Source organism: Rhipicephalus microplus, chromosome X (genome assembly GCF_043290135.1).
Source record: "Rhipicephalus microplus isolate Deutch F79 chromosome X, USDA_Rmic, whole genome shotgun sequence".
NCBI lineage: Eukaryota > Metazoa > Arthropoda > Arachnida > Ixodida > Ixodidae > Rhipicephalus > Rhipicephalus microplus.
In genome coordinates, this window is record NC_134710.1 from 435,560,528 (window position 1) to 435,573,705 (window position 13,178).

Sequence of the window (13,178 nt, forward strand, 5' to 3'; positions counted from 1 at the left end):
GGGATGGTCGTTCGGGCAGTCAAGGTGGATGGACGTGTTTTTCGAGTGCTCCGGATCGACTGCGCAGATGAGTGTTTTTGAATTTTTTGAGCTTGTCTTTATAATTATAAGGCAGCGGTTGAAATCTTCGTAGCACTTATTTTATGGTACGGCTTTTTCGGGGGCCAGACACCAGGTATTTATTACTTAGTGCGGAAGTGTGTTTGAAATTCTTTTGTTGTTGTTTTTTTGCCACCCCGTGGGGGAGGTGCGCGTACATTGAACACGCAAATTTTTGTAGTAGAGCTTACACTTTCTTTTTTTCGAAGTGCAGGGCTCGAGTTTAGTAATTACCGAGTTCAGGGACAATTGGTGTCAGAAAGGCATGGTTAAAAAGACTGTAAAGTGTTCAGGATGTGGAGTGGGTTTGAAAGTGGACCCAAGCGTAGAAGCGGATGGAGAAGAGGCTGACGCGAAGTGCAGGCAATGTGAGGTCGAGGAAAAAATGGAGAAAATGATGGTTACCCAAAGTGAACTGCTGATGAGAATCGCCGAGCTAGAGACTGCGTTGACGACAGAGCGAGAGAAAACGAGGGCAATTGGAGAAAGACTGAAGACCGCCGAGGAAGCGCTAGCGAAGCTGAACAAAGAAGCGACCTACCGAGAGAATAGTAGGGAACCGGCAACCAGAACGGTGAAGAAGGAAAAGCAAGCAAGTTTGAAAAAAACAGGTTTAGCCGGTTCAACTGTCGCAAGACCCAGCTTCAGCGAGGTAGTGGTGGGGCAGGCATGGAACAAAGCAGCCGGCGTCACAGGTGCAAGTAGCCCTCAGATGCAGAACGCTCCAGCTGAAAAGTGACAGCATGTGATAATCGCCGGGGACTCGAATTTAAATCGATGCACAGAAGCCATCAAAGAGAGGGTAAGAGGTGACAAGAGGGTTGAAGTAGGGGCGTTCCCAGGACGCAAGCTGGAAGCAGTCATGAGGCAAGCGAGCGCAAAGCTCAAAACGACGTCTGATAGACGAAACCTCGTGATAAGTTCAGGCGGTTTAAACGATGTCCTCAATGAAGATGCAGCAGGACTAGCAGCCACACTGGCGAAAGGCGTCGATGACATGCGCGCCACTTCTCCTAAGGTACAGGTAGTGATATGCACGATACCAGAGGTACCGGTGCGTGATAGCATTCTGCAAAGAGCGGTGGTAAACGCAAACCAAGAGATATGGCGGATGAGTCGAGAGAAAGGCTTTGATGTGGTGGAAATAAACAGAGAGGTGCATAGGGGGAGGGGGGGTTTCAACGAGACAGAATTCACTTCGATGGGCGGCTAGGTCATGAGGTGGGTTGGTGACTTGCAGGACGCGCAGTAGCTTTTTTGGGGGGCAAGCGAGCCCTTCGGGGTGCAGGATAGCTAGTAACGAGGAAAAACACCAGGGAGACTCTTCGACAGGTGGTATGGACCGATACGATTCCTAAGTGGCACCAATATCTAAGATAGGTAGAGTCCGGGGCATAAATAGACGTAGCCACGAGCGCCGAGCCAATTCAGACATAGGGTATATTAACATGCAGGGTGGTAGGAACAGGCTGAAGTGCGAAGAGATAGAAGAACAGCTAAAGGAAGAGAGGCCGATGGTATACGGTTTTGTAGAAACACATCTCAAGGACACGGAACAACCTCCGAACAATCCGGACTACGCGTGGGAATATTGTAATAGAACAGAAGGCAGCAGAAGGGGGGTGGTATTGGGGCATTCATTCATAAAAGTACAGACGGGCAAATGGTCAAGCAGGAGTGCAAGGAACATTTGTGGCTAAAAGGGAAAGTGGCAGGTCAATTGACACTCCTTGGTTTCGTGTACTTGTGGACGGGAGCAAAGGCCAGACAGGAAAACCAGGCAATGGTAGAGTGTATATCAAAGGACAGTCAGGATTTAGGAAGAGAGTGCGAGATAATTTTACTAGGAGACATGAATGCGCACATAGAAGGTATAGATGGGTATACCGACCCGACAGGCAAAATGATCATGGATATGTGTGAAAGGCTTGATTTGATCATTTGCAACAGTACCGAGAAGAGTGAAGGGCAAATAACATGGGAGGTAGGAAGGCTTCAGTCGACGATAGATTATGCACTGATGTCACATAGGATGTATGACAAGCTCAGGGGAATGCACATAGATGAAGGTGGCTCCAGAAGTCTGGGTAGCGATCACAAACGTATCAAGTCAAGTTTTGGAAGAGCAGTGAAAGTAGGAAGGAGACAAGATGAGCAACTACAGAAAAATTTTTTATTCAGAAAGGCAAATTGAAATAGCCACTAAACAAATTGAGAAAGTAATCACGGAGGATAATAAGACAGTGTCTACATACACGAATCTAATTAGACTCTTTGAGCTAGAGCTTGCTAAGACGCGTGACAAGTCACCCCGGAAAAGAAGACACAAACCCAAAAGTTGGTGGGATGGGGAAGTTAAGAGAGCCATAGCAAAACGTCAGAAAGCCTCTAGGGAACACAGACATGCTAAGCAGCGGGTTGAACCGACAGATGATGTTGAAAGAAAATGGGCAACCTTTCTAAGCTGTAGAAGGGATGCATCCCTTCTGATCAATGAAAACATTAGAAGGAAGTGGCTCAGTGGCTTCTGCCAGCTCAATGTACTTCTGCCAGCTCAGTGGCTGGCAGAAGTACATAAAAAAGATAGAAAGGCAGCTGCGAAATTTCGGAACCATCTAAACTCCCTAAGAAATGAGAAGAGCCTAGAGCAGAGTTTTATAACTACAGCCCAAGGTGCTAGGCTAGAAGGGGACGAAGCTATTGAATATATAAGAACAAGGGTGACAGTAAAATTTCAACAAAGAAGTACACTATGTACCACAATAGACAAGGACGAATCAAGTGGTGCAATGGCTCCATTTTCACAACAAGAGTGGGAAAGATCTGAGAAAAGGGTTCCTAATAGTATATTAACAGGCCCAGATGGCATTCCAATTAGGCTGATAAAGACATTAGGTCTGAAGTCTAAGCAGGCTTTGAGAGAGGCAGTGAGCACAATAATAATTGATGTTGAAGTTCCCGATGGATGGAAACTTAGCAGGATGAGCATGATCTATAAAGGAAAGGGGGACAAAGCTGACATAAACAACTACCGTCCTATAACAGTGACATCAGTGGTCTACAGGCTGGCGATGCAGATTATAAAGGAAAGACTGCAGGCGTGGATAGAGGATAAGGGGGTGCTGGTGGAACTGCAGAATGGGTTTCGGAAACACAGGAGGTTGGAAGACAATCTGTTCTCACTGACGCAGTGCGTCGAAATAGCAGAAAGGAACACAGGCCTCTGTGGCTAGCATTTTTGGATATCAAGGGAGCGTACGATAGCGTGGTTCAAGAGGAATTGTGGGGAATACTGGAAACACTAGGCGTGGAACATGTAGTCACTAATCTTTTAAAGGGTATCTATAAAGGTAACAAGGTAGTTATAAAGTGGGAAAAACAGGTATCCAAGCCTGCAGAGGTAAAACAGGGGCCTAGGCAGGGGTGCCCCCTGTCACCCTTATTATTCATGATGTACCTACAAAGATTAGAGGCAAAATTAGAGGGAAGTGGACTGGGCTTCAACTTCTCTTTAGTCAAACAAGGAAAACTTATTGATCAGGCACTACCAGCAATAATGTACGCCGATGATATAGTACTAATGGCCAACAACAAGGAAGATTTCCAGAAATTAATGGACATCTGCGGTAATGAGGGAGATAGGTTAGATTTTAGATTCAGTAAGGAAAAATCAGCAGTCATGATTTTCAATGACAACGAAGGTAGTGAGCTTAGAATACAGGAGGTCACGCTAGAGATAACAGATAAATACAAATATCTGGGCGTATGGATAAGCAATGGGACCGAGTATCTGAGGGAACACGAAATATACGTGACGACTAAAGGTAACAGGAATGCAGCAGTCAGGAAAAATAGGGCACTGTGGAATTACAATAGGTATGATGTTGTGAGAGGAATATGGAAAGGGGTCATGGTTCCTGGGCTGACGTTCAGCAATGCGGTCTTGTGCATGAGATCAGTAGTTCAAGCAAGATTAGAAATTAAGCAACGTGGAATAGGTAAACTTGTTTTGGGAGCTCACGGGAATACACCAAATCAGGGAGTACAAGGTGATACGGGATGGACATCATTTGAGGGCAGGGAAGCTAGCAGCAAGATAAAATTTTAGAAATGATTGAGAGAAATGGGGGAAGAGCGTTGGGCTAGGAAGGTTTTCAGCTACTTGTACATGAAGAATGTCGATACAAAATGGAGGAAGCGAACCAGGAAGTTGACTGGTAAATACTTAGAAAACAGCAGGTGGCCGAACCAAAAAGAACTATCGGTTAAGAAGAAAGTGAAGGAAACAGAGACTGACATGTGGAAAATGGGCATGATTAAGAAGTCCGCACTAGAAATGTATCGAACTTTTAAGCAGGAAATTGCCAAGGAAAGGATCTATGATAATACTCGGGGTAGTTCTCTACTGTTTGAGGCCAGGACGGGAGTACTGCGAACCAAGACATATCGGGCCAAATACGAAAGGGTAGACACAGTATGCAGTGCGTGTGGAGAGGAAGAAGAAACTGCCGAACACTTGATAATGTTCTGTAAAGGTCTTCATCCTATAGTTCAGGATGATGGCGCAGAGTTTTTCAAAGCACTGGGGTTTAGGGACCGAGAGGGCAAAATAAACTTTAAGCGGGTAGACTTAACTAGAAGGAGGTTATCTGATTGGAGGCTAAAGTCAAGGCACGAGTAAAAATTAAACTCTTCACTGCAAAGTACGAATCCTCAAACTCACTTTTTAAGGAAAAAAATAAATATAGTTTTTGGTTCATTAGGTATTACGGCTTGGTGGCGCTAGCCACCGCCCGATCTAAAGAGTACAGCCATATCCATCTATCCATCCATCCATCGGGTAACCTTGCGGAAGATACAAACGAGACGGCACGCGCCTTCTCCACAAAAACTGCTGCCACACTATATGATGGTGACCCGTTTTCGGTAAAATCGTTTTGATCGAGCAAGTGTAGGGCTCAATCAAAACGATTTAAAGGGCACCTAAGCCCTTTAAAGTTTCGTCTCTGAAAACCATTCTTGAAAAGTCCTATGAGCAAGATTTGCCGCAAACTTTCGTGGACTACAGCAATTTTCCGACCATGTCTAGGTAATGGTCGGCGGTGGCACGCTGAGCAAGCGACTAACTGTTCCATGCTATTGATTTGTGCTGCATAGGGCTGCTGACATCACACCAGGAAGCTGTGGCCGTGGACGCGTGCGCAAGCACACTGTGTCATCTACGCCTACGAGAGAGGTCAGCACCAGCAGCATCGTGACGTCACCTGCTACCGAAGCTACAAAAAGACCCCTTCATCGGATCGGCCGTCCAGTCGGCGGTGGCACGCTGAGCAAGCGACTAACTGTTCCATGCTATTGATTTGTGCTGCATAGGGCTGCTGACATCACACCAGGAAGCTGTGGCCGTGGACGCGTGCGCAAGCACACTGTGTCATCTACGCCTACGAGAGAGGTCAGCACCAGCAGCATCGTGACGTCACCTGCTACCGAAGCTACAAAAAGACCCCTTCATCGGATCGGCCGTCCAGTCGGCGGTGGCACGCTGAGCAAGCGACTAACTGTTCCATGCTATTGATTTGTGCTGCATAGGTGAGTGCACCAGTACATAGGTGTACACCACCATTTTTTTTTTTTTTTTTTTTTTTTTTTTTTTTTTTTGCCACTGCCGACTGAGTGTTTGTATTGCAATTTAGTTTCACCATGCCTCCCGCGATTGATGTTGTAAAGGCTATTGAAGACTTCAAGCGCGAAATGCGCGCTGAAATCCGAACGATGAATCAGAGCATAACATTTTGTTCTAGCACAGCTGATGATTTCAAAAGTGCTCTAGCGGAACTGAAAACTCTGACTGCTGAGGTCAAGAGGACAAGTGAGGATTGTGCCATTTTAAGGCAAGAAAACAAGAACCTAACCGAAAGGCTAGATAAAGCTGAAAGCAAAATCCTAGAACTAGAGCAATACAGCAGGCTCAATAATGTAGAAATAAAGGGCTTGCCACTCACGGTTAAAGACAGAGCCGCGGAGATGGCCTTGAGGATTGCGCAAACTATCAAGATTCCTCTCGACCTAGCAGACATTGACATTGCCCATAGCGTCAAGACCAAAAATAGTAACGATGCTAATCTTATTATCAGATTCACGACCCGAACCAAACGAAACCATTTTCTTGAGGCAGCAAAGAAAGCAAACCTGTCAACTTCTGATATTGACTTCACGGGGCCCAAACAGCGGATCTACGTCAATGAACATTTGACACCACACAACAAACGCCTTCTTGGCGCAGCTATCGGGAAGAAAAGGGAAATGTCTTGGAAATACGTGTGGACAAAGAACGGCAGCATACTAGCACGCAAAACGGAGACCTCCGATGTCATTCGGATCAACTGCCAAGCTGATTTGTCGAGAATGACTTAGTTCGATGCCATAACTACTCATACATGACCTGTTTGCTCTTTTCTCGCCTCTGGAAAATTGCCCGGGTACCACACCTCTTTTCACGCCTTCACAGCTTTATACACATGCTGCCATAGACAAAAACAAGTTGAAAATAATACATTTCAACATGCAATCTGCTGTGAACAAAGCTGATCAGCTGACCCATTTTTTGGCAGGCTTAACAAACTCGTTTGACGTCATCTGTTTAACTGAAACGTGGTACCGTCATGAAACGGATGTTTTGCGCATGCCCGGCTATAATTCTTTTTATGTTAACCGTACAGCGAAGCGTGGGGGAGGTGTTGCGCTACTAGTGAAAAACACCTATGTCTGTGAACTGCTATCTGAACACTGCTTTTGTAACGAGGACATAGAAATGCTAACTGTGAAGTCGGCCTGTCAAACATTCTCAGTCCTTTATCGCCGCCCTCAGGGAAATTTATCCACATTTTTTTATTACTTTGAACGCGAGATATTCCTTTTCAATTCAGAAAAATTCTCTTCTTGTATAGCTGGAGACTTCAACATAGATATGAGCACTCCCAGCCCCGCGCAGCAACAGTTGTCATCAATCATCCAGGCTGCCGGTTTTCACAGTGTAATTAGTAGTCCTACACGAATCACTGCTACTTGCTCTTCACTGCTGGACCTTATAATTACTAATAGCAATAGTGCGTTCCTTTCCGGCCGCATAGCAGTCGATATAAGTGACCACTTGCCTATTTTCTTGTTTCTGCAAAAGCAAATCGATTCAAAAGCAAATACAAAAACTCAGCGGCAACTTTTGTCTCAAGAGAGGCTCGAACAATTCAGGAGCCACATTGCTTTAGTGGATTGGGCTCCAGTATACAAAGAAAATACAGCTGACGGTGCTTACAGCAAATTCCTAGAAATGTTTCTTTTGTTATACAACGCGTGTTTTCCCATTGTTACTATAAATGCACCTAAGAATGCCCGTAAACCCTGGATGACCAGTCAGCTTACACGACAAGTTAAAAAGAAACACAAAATGTTTGCGGTGTTCATTAAAACGAGAGACACCGACGTACTAGCACAGTACAAATCACTGCGCAACCGCTTGAATAGAGAAATTAGAGTAGCAAGAACTGCTTATTACAATAACTTATTTGACAAAAATCTTTCTAAAAAGCCAAAAGAAAAATGGAGATGCTTAAACATGCTTTTAAATAGAAACACGATCGGCAGAAATATAACAAGTTTAGTAATTGAAGGCAACGTAACGTCCGGCTCGCATCTCGCTAACACTTTTAATAAATTTTTCTCTGAGGTAGGTCACAGTGATTTCAATGCTGGAATCTCTAGTTTTCTAGGCGACAAACTAGGACCATCCTTATTTTTTGCACCAACAGATGAAACGGAAGTTTTTTCTATATGCAGAAAGTTAAAAGATACCTCTAGTCTTGATACGCACAATATTCAAAGTCGGCCAGTGAAGTATGTTCTTGATATAATTACGCCTTGTCTAACACACATTTATAACACCGCGCTTACAACAGCTCATTTTCCTGCTGATATGCAACTAGCCAGGGTGACCGTGATTTATAAGAAAGGAGACGCCAACGTTTTGGGAAACTACAGGCCAGTGTCTATTCTTCCGTATTTCTCTAAGGGGTTAGAACAACTAATCCGCGTTCGACTCAACGGCTTTCTTCTTAAACATTCCGTAATAACTGACTGTCAATATGGCTTTACGCAAAACAGATCTACGGAACATGCGCTACTTGTTCAAAAAGAATATATATTAAAAAATTTTGAGACACAGCTCTTAACTCTTGGTATTTTTGTTGATTTCAGCAAAGCCTTCGACTGCTTAAATCATGATATTCTTTTTGCAAAATTAGAGCATTACGGTGTACGTGGACACGCCCTTAACCTATTGAAGTCATACCTGGGCTCACGGTCTCAATACGTAGTCATTAACAATTGCGCTTCACAGACTCTAAGTATTTCAAATGGCGTCCCTCAGGGTAGCATTTTGGGGCCGCTGCTATTTAATGTATATATAAATGATATTCCTAATATCAGCACTCATGCGAAATACATTATATATGCAGATGACACCAGCCTATTTTTTTCCTCTAATGACATAGGACACTTAGAAAAAATTGCAAACGATGCGCTCTCATCACTTGCTATGTGGTCTTCAGTTAACTCTTTGAAAATAAACAAACAGAAAACGAAAGCAGTACTTTTCCTACCTAAAAGAAAACAAGTGTTTCTACCTCCCTGCTTATACCTAGGTGATACTGTGATCGAGTGCGTGGACACCTTTAAATCATTAGGAATAACATTCAGCAATACAATGTCATGGGATGCACATGTTAATAATCTTTCCACAACACTCTCTAGAATAATTGGAATCACTTCTCGTAACAGATATATTTTTCCAACCAAAACAAAACTTACTTTGTACTATGCATTTTTCTATTCCCATATAAGCTATTGCCTACTAGTCTGGGGCAATACAACGGTGTCAAATATAATAAAACTACAAGCCCTACAAAAGAAAATGCTCCGCGCAATTGTGAATGGCTCCTACGATTCGCCCACTAAACATATCTTCCTACAATATAATATTGTACCAGTCAACAAATTATTCGACTACAGATTTGCATGTTTTTATAAAAGAATAATAAGGAAAAATGACCCCTTTTTATCTAAAATTGCTCCACTTACGTTTCGCCACTCATCATATGATACTAGAGCCCAAAGTAGTTATGTATTACCAAAGTGTAGAACAAATTATGGTTTTTCTATGTTGAGTTATATTGTGCCAAATTTCTTAAACACATCATCTTATGACTGCCTGAATACTATGTCTCTTTCTGCCATTCTCAAGAGCATTATTCAGCAATATGTATCATTGTAATATCAAATGTACTCATGTCTTCATATGTTGTACCAATTCTATGTTATTGCTTTATAGTGAAATTACTGTTGTCAATTATGATACATAGGTCTTTTTTTTGTTGTTTTTGTCACTTTTTTTTTTTTTTTTTTTTTCGCTACCTACAAGACCTGGTTGTTTTACTTACAAGACCTGGAACAGTGGTTGTTTCTGCTTAGTGCCCTACTGCTGACATGTGGGGATGGCCAGGCTCGTCAAGCGGCGTAAAATTCGCTGCTTTTTTCTCGCCATCCCTAGTTTGTATGTTTGTATGTGCAAACTGAAATAAAGATTTTGAAAAGATTTTTTTGAAAGATGGTGTTTCTATGTTCTGAGATACTCTTGTCACGAGACCAATAGCTGAAATGCCCAGGAAATTTGCAAATCATTTTAATAAGCAGAAAGGTGCGAAACTGAAAACCGACCGGGTGCCCTTTCTGCACATGACGTACTATTTGGTAAGAACGGGAGGCCGTATACTTGATACTTCGTCATTTCTTCTGCCATTGAGAACTTCCTATGAATCTATTTAAATATTACAAAAAATGAGACTACAATTGGGTGTCTTGCACATTTATTACAATTCTTATTACTGTATTGTATATTTTCACTGTGATGTCTGCGTACCAGTTCATAGTTTTGGTCCTGATGATTTGACACTGAGAGAGACAAGGATGTGGTAAGCATTGTTAATTTTGTAATTGATGTTTGTTGTCCAAGCAAGATTGGATGTGACATGAATCCCTAAGTATTGTGTGAGGTTACTTGATCTCAAGAAAGATTGTTTAGGTAGTATACCTGGGAACAGTTAGATGATCTAAATACTTGCATAACTTTACATTCATTAATATTTAGTTCCATTAGGCACAAGCTGCGCCAGTTAGATATTATATTTAAATCGGAGTGTAGGCGATTGCAATAGTCGTTTGAAACAATTTCTGTAAAAATATCGCAATCAGCAAAAAGGTGCATGTTAGAATTACTACAGAGGTTAGGTCAATTATATATAATAGAAACAACAAGGGACCGAAGACCAACTCTCAGGGCGCTTTCAAGGCAACATGGCACATTTATAAATTGTAGCCGTTAGCTGTAACGTATTGCAAGTGTATTGTAAGCTGTAACGTATTGCAAGTGTATTGCAGCTGTAACGTATTGCAAACATTCCACCTACTGTATTAAAGTAATGTGAAGATTTAAGTTCCATAACTTGTGGATGAGAAGTTTATGACCCACTTGATCGAATGCTTTTGCAAAATATAAAACAAATGCAGTCAGCAGATAATGAACGGTCAAGAATTCAATTAGGTACGAGTTAAGTCTCGCATGATTATGATTTCCTAAAACCATGTTCTGAATATGAAAAGAAAGTGTTAATTTTAAGAAAAACACGTGCTTGTAAGAGAAATGGGACGATAGTTGGTTGTTAAGCTTTTGTTACCTGATTTGAGAAGTGAAACTACCTCCCCTACCTTCCAGTAATAAGGTAAAGTACATGTGTAGAGTGATAGGCTCGATAGAGCTGTAGTCTATAGTAAAAAATGCACATGCAAAATACAACGCAGCTTGTTGGCTATAAACAATCATGTTGTAAAACTGTATTATGATCGATTTACACAATGTGCCTAACAAGTACAAAGATTGTGAGACATCCATTGTGCACACATTTGAAATAAATGCGCGAAAAATGAAACATGAAAGCCGCCACAAAATGGGTGAACCCTATATACATGTCCCGTTACGAATATAAAAAAATTATTGCACGCAATAATTTACAAATTATACCTATAAATAGATGCAAATGCCAAGATTATAACACAAGGTAGGTACATATGTTCAAGCACAGAATTCAGTAATAAATGCACGTTGTATACATTCAAACAAAAGGTAAAAAACAAAGTATTCACAAGTACTTTCATTTCTTGTCCTTATCAAGGCTCAGCAACAATTTCCTCTTTATGAGATAGAGCCAATCACCAACCCGGCATTACCACTACTCACTTCAGCTGCAAAAATCGCACAGAACCCTGGCATAGGCAGTGCTGGGATGGGGGGGGGGGGGGAGTTTGTGTACACGTACACATACAAATAGATGCACCAGCATGCATAAGGAACAGTAAAGCCTCCACTTGAAAAGAGTCTCTGGCTACGCGGCTGGCACAGCAAACAAATAAAAAGAAACCAGTATATAAATATGGATCATTTCGAACTAAATGCTTAAGGCAGCTACAATGTGATGAATGCTTCATGAACATTACTTGTGTTTGCAAAAGCCTAGGCTATGTTACAGAAATTTATTATAAAAGCTTTCAAGAACATCAGTGAATAATTGGACACCACGTGAAATCAGCTTGTACATTTGTCATGAAGCTGGAATATTTTTTTTTTCAAAATAAGACACTCAGCTGTGATCACCCACGTGTAGTCACTGGTCAAGTGATTATCACAGGAGACAGCGGCAATCCTATAGTCACTGGTTCGTTCACAAGTTTTGCGCTGCTTTCTTATTCTTGTGAAGCCTCTGAAGCAGTTTTGATACTGATTTGATTTTGGTAGAAATACCATTTGCCAGTAGTTCTGTCCGCAGTTCAGCGCCATCCAAGTCTTCGATGTCAGTTGGTGATGTAACCTTTCGCTCCATTTCCTGGGCGCAGCGATGCCTCTTCATGCGACTTTCTTGTATGAGACCTTCGTTCCAATACTCCATATCGAGTTTTCTGTAAACACGGCTGGCTTTCTCATGCACAGCAACTTCAAGCCATTTCGCGAGCTTCAAGGCATTGGCAGCGGCATTCCATTTATTCGATTTCGCATGGTGGAGATGCTTCAGTATGTCATTCTTTTTTTCGATGCCTTTGCTGGAATACCAATGAGACACTGAAACTCTTTGTGCTTTTTTGAGGCATGATGAACTAGAATATGAATATAAGGTGTCACCCTGTCTGCACCGTAACCCTTTTTTCCAAGATTACCGAGCTCTATAAAGGTCTCAGAAAACTGAGAAACTTTTTTCTTATTGCTTTCGCCGGTCGAGTTTTTTTCGATGTGGTCAAAAATCTCGCAGAGAGTCTGCCATAAAAAAATGTTTTTTTTTCTTCAAATAAAGAATCAATTCTTCCATTTAGTTTCGCTGGCAGCATCTTGAGCAATCGCTCGCAGGCATTTCCAGGTAAAGAAGAAAAGTTGTTACCTCTTTTCTCTTTCATCAACACCTCAAATTTGACACTGCAGCTGTTTACTACATCCACAATGGCACCGACATGAACGCCTTCAGCGCTTACATTTGACACACTGTTGCGGTTATCCCTGTCCTCAGCCTCGGCAAGCAAGCCGTCTATCAGGCGATTTACCACTCTGATACGCATGTGTAGTACATCAGGCACTACGAAACGGGGTTCGATGGCAAACAGGGGAATGGTCTTCATTCCGTGTTCTTCAACGACGCAGTCATCTCTCATATTTGTTAGAGTGCGTGAAAGAGGAGGTTTATTGAAGTCATCAACGTTCGCCCCAGCTCTACATCGTTGTTCGGGGCAGGCGCGGCAAAAAGGGCAAGGATAACGGGACGATGCCGACTGCAAGCCTTGTACCACTAAGAGAAACTTCAAGTCCGATCCCAAGCATATGAAAACAGGTACATCATGCTCCTTCACAAAGATACTGCCTGCTTTCGCAATGGCGTTATTTTCAGAAATTAAGTCTCCGATTGACTCTCTGATCTGAAAATAGTTCTCTG

The 13,178-nt window shown here is 42.4% G+C and overlaps 1 protein-coding gene across 1 annotated transcript; it reads left to right on the forward strand.

Annotated features, from left to right (window-relative positions):
- Positions 1-5,725: 5,725 nt before the first annotated feature.
- On the forward strand, positions 5,726-9,953 carry LOC142776588 (uncharacterized). Its single transcript, XM_075880499.1, has one exon. It carries the CDS (start codon positions 6,662-6,664, stop codon positions 9,422-9,424), a length of 2,763 nt encoding a protein of 920 aa, XP_075736614.1. The 5' UTR covers positions 5,726-6,661; the 3' UTR covers positions 9,425-9,953.
- The last annotated feature ends 3,225 nt before the right edge of the window (positions 9,954-13,178 follow it).

Excerpts from the sequence above, each read along its gene's own strand:
- LOC142776588 (XM_075880499.1), top strand. The coding sequence starts at position 6,662 with ATGCAATCTGCTGTGAACAAAGCTGATCAGCTGACCCATTTTTTGGCA.